The following is a 12,180-nucleotide window of genomic DNA, read 5'->3' as shown; positions in this document are numbered from 1 at the left end:
TGGCATGGCCTTGGTAAATGATACTAAATGGATTAACTAATCTAGTGCAAGTACCACTTAAAAATATTAATTGCTTTGAATAGCATTTCTATTGCTCTTTTTTTTTTTACAAAGGTTTGCACCAAAAATGGTTAAGGCACATGATTAATTTGTAATTGAAGTGGTGCGGGCAACAGCACTTGATTTACACTTGCTCTGAAAATTCATGGCCAACATTAGTGCTGAGCAACTTGAGTTATCAACAAAGGATAACATAGCTGCATAGTCTTTGATAATGGAGCAAGCTAGATCTTATTGCACAAGATCAAAGGGCCACGAAGACTCATAACTTTGAGTAATGTTGAAGTGTTTTTTTAAATTAAAATTCTTCTACTTGAAACTTTTATAAACAGATGACCACTTCTTCTACCCCACCCCAAGCAAAATAAATTAATTGGTTTAAATAGCAAACTTGGCAATAAAATCTGTCTTCAGCTTTTGAAAGAAAGGCTGAGAGGAAAGACAAACATGTGTTCAAAAGTTTCATTCCTCATTGCGGGCTCCTTGATTGATTTAAATCCATATAAATCCATGCCCATGAGGTGGTCATGAACCTTATCCAGTGTCAGAATACCCAATTTTTACCCAAATAGAATACTCAAACTTTGGCTTTAAAACATAATATACAATCTTGGAATGATATTAATTTTCACTGGCATGTGGTATGACCCCTGTTGAGTCTGACACACTCAATCTGGAAGGAGAAAAGAGTAAATCTCTATATATCCCTACATTTTAAAATGGATGCTCTGCAAATTCAGGGCTAAGTGCTCGTATGTATGTTAAATTGTAATTAAATTCTTAAGGAAACTCATTTTATATGGTATTCTTGGTGTAACTTGTCTTACCGCAATGTACAGAGATCGGTTACCTGAAATAGGCTTCAGTTGTAAATGGCTACCCTTCACCAAGAGCTCCCATAACCCAATGTTGATGCAAGTTGGAGTTGTAACCACGCCCCTATATTTCACACACAATGTGGTCTAAGTGCGCAAAAGTCTGAAATCTGAACCAGTATTGAAAATACTAGTGCACCTGAGTGTAAGAGTTTATGAAGAGCATGCATGACTGGTTCTGTGATCACTTGCCTCAACCATTCTATTACAATTAATTGAACCTAATTTGCTCTTAATAGATCCCACCTTTCAATCTTCTCGTGCAGAACAATGAAGAGAGGTGGGAGGGGGAAAAGGACACAGTGCTGGAGTAACTCAGATCAGGCAGCATCACCAGAGAACCAGGGATGGATAGCAAAGTCTGTCTGACCCATTAAGTTTCTCCAGCACTTTGTGTCCTTTTTTTGTAAACCAGTATCTGCAGTTCATTTTTCTACAATGAACAGCTCAAATGTGGCATTGCTTAGCAACAAGATGGGGTGGCAAATCAATCCTCATCACCAGGTGGTGCAGTTAAGTATAATCAAATAGATGAGATTTTTTTTTTAAATGGTAGAATGATGTCAAACATGTCTTTATCTTTTGAAGAAAGAAATATACTACTCGTATGGATTATTCAAAATATGACACCAATCTTGCCAGCCTTTTGAAATGAATGTGAACTATTCAAGGTTGATTACGAGTAAATAGCACCTACATTTTGAATTTAAAATGTTTAACTTTGAATGCTTACCTTTTTCCTCGAGCAATATTAGTTTGTGCAAAAAAAATAGTGAACATCTGGATTGAACGTTCTGCCAATCCTCTCCTTTACAATGAGCTATTTTCAGTATTCAAATGTAGTCCATGAAATTTAAGGAAACCGAGGAGGAATTTGTGGGTTATGTTACTCAGGAGCAAGCGAATTTTTGGGATGAAGCAGAACAGATATTTGAGCACACCTAACTGGCTGCGCTTTTTGTTACATGGATGGCCATTTTGTCCCTTAGTCAATGCCAGAGTAATTCCACTTCCCAAGTTTAATTGACTTAAACTTTTCTCAACTCTCCTCTTTCCCATGGTAGGGGGGGTCCTACCACCCTCTCACACAGTAGTTTATAATGGTCAATTAGTCCACCCATCACAACAACTTTGGAATGTAGGAGACATTTAGTCATGTTGATTGCATGCCAGTGAAGACCATTAAATGTCAAGGTTCAGTGCCATTGGTGTGATGGTTATTGTTCTGGACCCATGAGATAGGCCACAAAGTGGATTTTTTTCCCTTTGCAACTGTGCTTTAACTTGTGAGAGCAGTAGTTGGTAATGTGGTCAATTCCTATCATTTTTTTTGAAGATTGTACAAAGTGGGCTAATCATTCAGTTTGCACTAAAGGAGTGAATCAAATGTGACCTTAATGAGGTAATTGAATTGTAGCCTACCAACCTAATCCAAATTGATGAGATTCGGCCTGAGGGGGCATGTATACTAGTTAGATGTGTCTCATAAATTTAGCCAGTGGTTCAGCATTGCAATGTATTATTCTGTTGCCCTTTTTAACTTGGTCAATACATTAGGCACCAGATAATTAAGTTATCAAAAGGGGACTGCAGATGCTGGAATATCGAAGGTACACAAACTTGCTGGAGGAACTCAGCGGGTGCAGCAGCATCTATGGAGCGAAGGAAATAGGCGACGTTTCGGGCCGAAACCCTTCTTCAGACTGATGGGGGGTGGGGAAAGAAAGAAGGAAAAAGGGAGGAGGAGGAGCCCGAGGGCGGGCGGATAGGAGGGTGGGAGGAGACAGCTAGAGGGTGAAGGAAGGGGAGGGGACAGCACAGGCTAGCCAAATTGGGGGAACTCAATGTTGATGCCATAAGGGCGCAAGGACCCCAGACGGAATATGAGGTGCTGTTCCTCCAATTTCCGCTGTTGCTCACTCTGGCAATGGAGGAGACCCAGGACAGAGAGGTCGGATTGGGAATGGGAGGGGGAGTTGAAGTGCTGAGCCACCGGGAGGTCAAGTAGGTTAAGGCGGACTGAGCAGAGGTGTTCGGCGAAACGGTCGCCCAACCTACGCTTGGTCTCACCGATGTAAATAAGCTGACATCTAGAGCAGCGGATGCAGTAGATGAGGTTGGAGGAGATACAGGTGAACCTTTGTCGCACCTGGAACGACTGCTTGGGACCTTGAATGGAGTCGAGGGGGGAGGTGAAGGGACAGGTGTTGCATTTCTTGCGGTTGCAACAGAAAGTGCCCGGGGAGGGGGTGGTGCGGGAGGGAAGGGAAGAATTGACGAGGGAGTTGCGGAGGGAGCGGTCTTTGCGGAAGGCAGACATGGGGGGAGATGGGAAGATGTGGCGAGTGGTGGGGTCACGTTGGAGGTGGCGGAAATGGCGGAGGATTATGTGTTGTATTTGCCGGCTGGTGGGGTGAAAGGTGAGGACCAGAGGGACTCTGCCCTTGTTGCGTGTGCGGGGATGGGGAGAGAGAGCAGTGTTGCGGGGTATGGATGAGACCCTGGTGTGAGCCTCATCTATGGTGGCGGAGGGGAATCCCCGTTCCCTGAAGAACGAGGACATTTCCGATGCCTGGTTAATTGGCAGTTGATTAATCATGCAGGAAATGTTGAGGAGCAAAGCTTTTAATATCAAAGCCGAGTGGCTCGCAACGGCAACCATTTATTCCAACTTTCAACTGTTCTTTACTAACAAAAACATTATACTGTGGAGAATGTTTTAACAATTTTTCCATCTAATAGCACACCAAACAGCTGTGTTAGTATGTCGTTAACGTTTGAGCAAACAAGAGTAATGCCATGGTAACAACCTCTTGTCTAGGTGATCATGGCCTATTGTTACACCACATGCATGTCAGTCAAACCTACCCCCTACTGTACTCCCTGTACACACATGACTGTGTGGCCAGGTTCAGCTCCAACTCCATCATCAAGTTTGCTGATGATACTGTGGGTGGTGGGCCTGATCTCCGATAACGATGAGAAGGCCTATCGGGAGGAGGTGGCTGATCTGGCACTATGGTGTCAGGACAACAGCCTCCTCTTGAATATCACAAAAACTAAAGAGCTGATTGTGGTCTTTAGAAGGGCACAACATCCGAGGACGTACACGCCATTGGAGATAAATGGGACTACTGTGGATAGGGTGAGCTGCTTTAAATACCTGGGAGTCCACATCACAGAGGATCTGAAATGGACAACACACGCTAAGGCAAGGCAGTGCCTTTACCACCCCAGACAGCTGAGGAAATTCAGAGTCTCTCTGAGGATTCTTCAGTGCTTCTACTCTGGGGCTGTAGAAAGCATCTTGTCCGGCCACATCCCAATCTGGTTTGGGAACAGCTATGCCCAGGACAGGAAGGCTCTGCAGAGAGTAGTGCGTTTGGCCGAACACACTATGGGAACTACACTCGCCCCCTGCAGGACCTATGCACCAGGAGGTGCAGATCTAGAGCCAGCAACATTATGGGGGACCCATACCATCTCAGCAATGGTCTGTTCCAGCTGCTACGGTCAGGTAAACACCTCCGCTGTCATACTGTGAAAACAGAGAGGATGAGACAGAGTTTCTTCCCACAGGCCATCAGAACTGTAAACTATTATGTCACCAGGGACTAATTTACTGTACTAATTTACTGCTGTGTATTAAAAAAAAAATTCTAACATGTTAATATTGATTCTGTTCTATAGTTTTTGCACAATCCATAGGCATTGCCACTCTCATTTCACTGCACATCTTGTATGTGACAAATAAAGTTGACTTGACAGTGGGGAAACAGGCCCTTCGGCCCAACTTGTCCCTGCCCCCCAACACTAGCTGCACCTGCCTGTGTTTGTCTCGTATCCTTCTAATCCTATCCATGTACCTGTCCAAGTGTCTTCTAAACGTTCAAATAGTAAATAATGAAAACTTGGGTTAGATGATTAAAATGCCATTTCCTTAACTCGTGCAGCAGAAAATAGAATATTTGTTCATATTAGACCAACTCGTAATCCAGCAACTATTGACATAAATGAGTCTTAAATTACTAAAATGATATGGTTTTATTAGCTGAACCATGTACACAGTACTTTTTCTCTACAGCTAAATTGAGATTCATGCTAACAAACCAAATGCTGTATATAAAAAATTATAAATCTGTAACCTATATACAAAAACAAGTTGCACTCATTTCAATGCATTGGTTGAAATATTTATAACCTGCATGACATTTATAGTATCTTCAACAATTAAATGTTCTACCTGATATACAAAGCCCTTAAGACTGAGTTTCAGTATTACCCAGTCACTGTAAAGTTAATGGATGCAAGGGTAAAATGGCAATAGCTGGCTGGGTAGATTTTCTTTTCTTATGTATGTGTGGAAAGTATTGCTTTAAGAATCAGAAACCCAAATTTGTCCTCTAATGTACTTTACACCTGCATGCACTTAGAATTTAAAAGTGGAGGTTTGAAAGACCTTTAGAACCCAATGTGAAATTGTAAATACTATTTCCCTTGCCATTCTGATCATTGTTGAGAGGTGTGATAGTTGTATTTGGTAGTTGTTTCTCACCACTTTAGTTTTGTGGGCAAATGTTTATAATAAATTGAATCAATTACCCAGAGTATCCGTTTCACTGAGACTTGCCATGAACTGGATATGAAATCTGATCCATGCCTAAAAGATTTATCTGCTTCAGGAGTGACAAATCCTTCCTAGGTTAGATTATAAATCCTATCTTAACACCATACACTTCCTCTCTACCAGGAAAACAGTTCAATTTGTGTAATAAAGGGTCAGAATCAAGTGCTGCATCAATATCACTGAGTGTTTTTGAAATTTCACAGCCATCCTTGAGGGTTGCTCTTGATTCCTTATGAGCTGTATTTTGATCCATGCTAAGACTATAGCAACCAAATATGATTGTAGTCTGAAAAATTATGCAGCTTCAGTGTTACTTGGATCCAATCATTAGAAGCCCAAAGTTGTATATTTTAACATGGCATAAAAGCCTCAGAATTAAATGATTTCTCTTTTGAACTTGCATATAGTTCCGAGATGGTAAAATTACGCAATATTTGAAAAAGGAATTGCATAAGTAGAAGCCAAATACTGCTTTCTGAAGAGACAGTATACCATTTTGTATGTATTTAAATAATGGGATGTAACTTGCATGTCAAAAATAGTATAACAGAACCACTTCAGTAACTGGTACAACCATGGCCACAGTGGAACTTTATTAAGAAAGAACCTGTTTTCCTTCCTCTCAAGAGGCGACCTACAAGAATGCAACCTTGTTGGCAACAGCTTACTTCTGCAAACATGCTAGTTTCACTCTTGCAGTGTTGCAAGACAATGGAAGCTGGCATGCAATGTAACTGAAGTGCACCACTGAGCTATCCTCGTTCAAGGTTGGACATCAAGCAGCAATAAGAACCATAGATGTGTGCTCTAGCTTCCCTCTGCTGAATGTTTAGTTGTGTCCAGGTTGAATTTGCCTATTTTAATACTGGAAAATCTGCCCTGCAGTGTTAGCTCATATTACACTTATTTACTAGTCTATAAACACAGCATCACATGTTTTAAGAACAAACCTCTTTAGTGCATTATAACCATATATAAAGCAATGAATTGCACCAAACTCACCTTTTCTGTAAATAAATTGATCATCTTTCAAAATGGTCTACTGTCTCAGAGCAGTTTTTGCTACATTTTACAAAATATTTGCATCATATACAACAAATTTTCATTAAAAAAAAGCAGTTATACATTATCTCTTAATTAACAAACACTGGAAAAAAAATACAAATTCATGTGATTTTCATAACATACCATATGCATCAGTAACTCATTCCACCCCTCCACATCTACAAGAGGATACCATAAATCCACACATAATCCAGTACCCCCCCCCCCCCCAACAAAGTTCGTCATTAACTTAATCAATTTACAGGACACTACTCCCCCAACCTCCTTCAAGTCAGAGTATCAAGTGGGTATCCCACCCCCCCTCTGTCTCAAACTAATACACACTAAATACCATCACAACTGAAAACTGTCTTCAAATTAGTTTCCTCCATTTGGTCTAAACAAAGTTATTCAAGGTTTTTTTCTGTTGGTGTTTTTTGTCCCTGTTATACATTTTAAGTTTACATCTTTTAAAGTTCTGCAGCAAAATACACTTTTTTTTTGCCGAGAAGACTTTTTCATTATAAACCTCCATTTCAGTTTGAGGAATGCAGGACAGGCAGTCAATGCAGGAATTGTGGAGTGAGGAGAGACCGTCAATTTTAACTGGTTCTCGTTTCAAAACAGATGCATAAAGCAGAGATTTAGGCCACCCTGATCACCTGACCAATTATTTCTTCACTCTGCTGCTGGTGTTTCTGTGGAAAAGGGAAGAAAATGAACGATTGAAAAGATTAACAAGGCTTTGTAAAAATTCCACCAATAGTATTTATACATTTTCAGAAATTCTCCAACACAATTCATAACATTTGAGCTGATTTGAATGGTCTAAAGTGTTCAATGTGGAAAATGGTAGGTGTAATCAGTGGGAATGCCAATTTGCAGAAGATATTCTGATACACTCTATTGACAAGGTTTTCAGAAAACTGAATTCTTACCACCCTTTACATATTAATATGTTGTTCCAAAACTTCAAACTATGCTAAATCTATATATTTAAAGTTTCGATGGCAGTTTCTTGCAAGCATTGCATTACTGATCCTACAGTGCACTCCATGGGTCCTAACACATCAGCAAAAAATCCCATTTGATATAATCTTTTACTCTTGATGTCCCAATTCTTAGCCCACTGCTTAAGACCTTGGTAGAATCAACAATCTCTATTGTCTCAATCCATGTGAAGACTTCTGCCTCTTCAACACAAACTGAAGGCTGGTCCAAGGTCTGAACATGTCTATACACGGGAAAGTTCCAATACCTCTTAAATGATCCTTGTTATTCTTCATCGTACACTTGTATTTTTCTGCACCATGTCTCTCCTCCATCTCTATTAACTGTGACAATCAAAATCCAACACTCTACCCTATGCTGGAATTCATTTAAAACAACTAGGCTTTTGAAACAAAACCCACCATTCGTGATTCAACTGCTTCTTTTAAACATTCTGACCTTAATGGCATTTTGCTCAATGACTATGACTCAGTCCTGGCTTTTGTCCAGGAAAGAAAGCTCTTACAGTTTTAACACTGAATGTTCGGTAATAGTGCAATGAGAGCTCTCCTTCATATTTCATGATTACCAATCAAGATCAATTCATCATTACAAAATCTATTGAATTGCTAACATCAGAATAACATGATTCAGTATGCTGATCCATACAGCACAGCACAAAACCACAAGCCCATTGCTTATAGCAACAAACAACTTCCACAGTACATACAAAAATCAAGGAGCTTCTTTGAAAACACAGAAGTCAGTTATGTGTAAGTTTAAGTGGATACAAGACTTGTCATCTTGCTTATATACATCGAATTTGACACAAAAATAATAGAAACAAAAGTTACTGACTGGAGTTAAGTGAACAATGAGATCTCAAACTTACTTGATGAATCTATCAAACAATATGACATAAGTCACCGGATAAAGAAAAGCAATTTTTACAAAAGAGATGTTGCAAATCAGAGTACTGGAACCGGCTACAAACAACTTTCAAAAAACCACGTCAATGATTAGTTGCATTATTGCAAAATGTATATAAAAGAAACCTAGATACATCATGACTGCTCTGCAAGATTGCTAATTCAATTAGTTTTTTTTTATGGTGAGAAAGGTAATGCTTTAATGGTTTTAATGTGCAGAAACACTGATTTGTCCTTCATGCTTTACCATCAATTGTAAATTGACTGAAAATGCACCATAGGATGATGTTTGTTGAAGAGCAGGTTAGTGGAGTGTGAAGTAAGTACCTCACTCTTAAAGTGTAACAGAATAATACCGTACCTTTTTATGATTTTTCTCTAGCCTACCAAGAAATCATTCAGGCTGTTGAATAAATATAAATATACAAATAAATGTCACACAAATCACAGATGACAACCTTAAGGGTTGGTTTTCAATATGCATAAAGGCAACTGTCAGTGGCTAAATAACCACTGGTAAAGAAAATACGTTGCAAAGCTTTTAACATTTTGAACTGTACATATTCAAGATGGGAAAGAATGGCAAGTTAAAATTATATTCTCACAAGAAACAAATGACAGGATAGACCTTACTTATGCAGCATTTATGCTCAAAAATGGGCATCACCACCTACAAGTTTGCAACATCCATTTGATGCAGGAGATCAGGCTCTCGTCAATAAAATCTGATCAAAATCATATAACGTTGGAAATATACAGCAGATCCGTCAGTACTGAAACTAAATTAATGTTATGGGTACAGGTTTCCTGTTAAAAAAATTGGCATCATTGCAAACCCCCTTTGAATCTCAAACTATGTCTGCAGACCATTATTGTGCACCAAATGTCATCATACATATTGGTGGGGTTATTATTGCACACACACAGTGAGCATCCACCGGCTGTATACACATCATGAAAATTCAACAAAGGATCGGACTTGCAATAGTTTTATTTATGATTTGTATGATTTATCAATTATTTAGCTTCTTGTTGATTTGACTGTTATTGTTACAATTCTACAACTGTTACTTTGTTTTTTTCATGTCGATGGAGTTGTGAGACTTCAAAGGTTACTAATTTCAAGCTTTTACAGTGACCAGTTGATGCCAAACGTGGCTGCTTTAATTGGCATTCTCCTTGGAATACAACACACATGGGAGTATGAGCAGAATGTATTCAGAGCAAGACATGTTGTTGAAAAAGGACAGTGATGGTATAAACTCCTGAGACGAGTGCATGAGACACATTATTCAGGAAGCACAGATGTAGGCTGGTTATACATGGAGCTGGCCACTCATCCCATTACCCCGCTGGTGATGCATCCACAAAATGAAAAGTGCAATGGTACTGACTAACTTCAGTGGTTCTTCAAGTTAGCAGTCATCGTGATTGACGTACTGCTTTCTTTGCAATTAATGGATAGAGGCAATTCCTTCATCTGGAGCTTTCCAAATCGACTCCCCCTGAGAGCGAACATAAGAGCTGACTGTAAATGACATTCATTGTGATCCACCCTCATTATCAAGTACAGCTGTGAGCATTTTCTCAATCTGAGAGGCAGCAGGAATCACCGTGGAACTGAATAGAGGCTGGGCGTTTCCTGACTATAAGTCTGAAGGGTCTTGACCAGATACGTCACCCATTCCTTCTCTCCAAAGATGCTGCCGGCCCCGCTGAGTTACTCCAACATTTTGTGTCTACCTTCGATTTAAACCAGCACTAGCAGTTCTTTCCTACACAAGTTTCCTGATTATGTTCCTGAAAGTGGTCAACGGCCACAATTAATTCAGGAGGGCATGCAAGTGGCTGTCTGAAAGCGAGTAAGTGATGGAGTCTTCAGAATTTGACATCGCCGGCTAAATTCAATTTCTAGTCCTTATATAATTTATGATGCAACTGCAGATTCCACTATCCTTCAAGAAGTAATTCTGGAGAAATAATACAGGACTGTTGTATATTCAGATTCAAATTGATGCCACACTCATACTGTTCTCCACAATAGCAATACAGAAAAACGTTTGATGTCCAGAGCCGTCATGTGTTATCAGTTTGAGGAAGTCACACATTCATTTGGTTTGGTATGCTGAGTGGAAAAAGTAGCTTGTGCCAGTCATGTGTTTCCCAGTAGTTATGAGAATATAATGCTTTGTTTGTTTAGCTCTCTGACCGTGTCTTTTTATTCCCTAGCATTAACTTATTCATCAAATATTGTTGATTATCTAATTTTAATCAGTTTCTAATTTTACCTAGAACTATATACATTCAAGGACATGTACAGGACTTATGCTCTGATCCAAATAAATAAAACAGCAAGGATAGAATAATATTACCACACAAACACTGGCTGTATGATTTAAATATGAAGTACTTTTAAGACTTGATGGCAGTCGCTCTACACTTATCATTTATTTACTCCACTTATTCTAATAAACTAATAATTCAAGTTTCTCAAAATAATTTTCTAAAAAGTGCAACTTTTACATGTTTCTGTCTAATATAATCAAAGTTGACTGTGCCCTATTTTAGAACATTAATTTGTGGACAAGCCCTGTCCTTATCCGTAACTATTATAAAGTTAATAGAACTGTGGTGCTGGTTACAAAGTGTTGGCCATTGTTACTTGAATCTGTTGCCCTGCCCAATTCCCTAAGAGTAGCTCAAGCTATGCTCTCTCACTTGAAGGGGCTTCTACCTGTTCATATTGAACCAGAATTTGCTGGGAAATGTAGGCCGCCAGGTTGATGACAGCTACAGTCCTATAACCATGACGTTTTTGAACAGACCTCCACACCCCAATCCTACCTCGGTAACAAAAGACTACTGACCACCTCTTCCGCTACCACAAACTTGTTTTATAATTGTGTTTTTGCAATAATGTCTTGCTTTTTGCCATGTTTTTCTTTTCACTGCTGAATTTATGTTCTTGTTTGTTTGAGTCTAGGTGCAGTCAGGCTGCTGCAAGCAAGATTTTCATTGTAGACACAAACTGCAGATGCTAGAATCTTAAGCAAAGATAAAATGCTGGAGGAACTCAGCAAGCCAGGCAGCATTTGTAGAGGGAATGGACAGACGACCTTTTGCCTCTGGATCCTTCTTCAGATTCCAAAGTCGGAACAAGGAATCCCATCCCAAAAATGTAATCTCCAAGATGCTACCTGACCCGCTGAGTTCCTCCAAGATTTTCATTCTACCTGTAACTCACCCCACTTGTGCATATGACAACAAATACGACTTGACTTGAAAAGAAAGTCCCAGACTTGCTAGTTGAGCTCTGATGGCAAATCCTCGGTGGACTCTTGTGTCTGCTCCAATGAGTTCAATAACTTAGGTAGTGTTTAATTTTTGTAAGTTTTACTTATTAATCAATTAAAATAAACATACTTTAATAGTTTAAGGGATATTCAGCACCCTTAAAGGATTTGATAGATACCAACGCTGCAGTGGCAGCTTTGTAAGATGTCAAAGCTTTTTGTTAGCTGCCACATGGGTGGGACCTGCTCACATAGTTTGCCTTATGAAGCTACAGAACTGCACTCAACAAGTTCTGAGACATTGTTTCTAGCCCTTGACCCAAAACTTACAAAACTAATATTTTTAATCATGCATGTGATCT

At 39.5% G+C, this 12,180-nt stretch overlaps 1 protein-coding gene across 8 annotated transcripts in view; it reads right to left on the bottom strand.

Moving 5' to 3' along the window:
* Window positions 1–4,960: 4,960 nt before the first annotated feature.
* nfya (nuclear transcription factor Y subunit alpha) overlaps window positions 4,961–12,180 on the bottom strand; it is a 30,500-nt gene continuing 23,280 nt past the window's right edge. For 4 of the 8 annotated variants that reach the window (XR_004415609.1, XR_004415610.1, XM_033042847.1 and 1 more), the window contains 2 exons: window positions 8,887–8,928; window positions 4,961–7,304 (listed from right to left, as the gene is read on the bottom strand). Coding sequence is in view for 5 of the 8 variants with exons in the window: in XM_033042847.1 (XP_032898738.1) it covers window positions 8,920–8,928 (9 nt within the window). In the remaining 3 variants the exon portion in view is untranslated. The remainder of the gene's footprint in view (window positions 7,305–8,886; window positions 8,929–12,180) is intronic. The other 4 variants (XM_033042846.1, XM_033042843.1, XM_033042845.1 and 1 more) reach the window with 1 other exon arrangement.

This window comes from Amblyraja radiata, chromosome 24, assembly GCF_010909765.2.
Source record: "Amblyraja radiata isolate CabotCenter1 chromosome 24, sAmbRad1.1.pri, whole genome shotgun sequence".
NCBI lineage: Eukaryota > Metazoa > Chordata > Chondrichthyes > Rajiformes > Rajidae > Amblyraja > Amblyraja radiata.
This window is presented reverse-complemented; position numbering and strand designations above follow the sequence as displayed.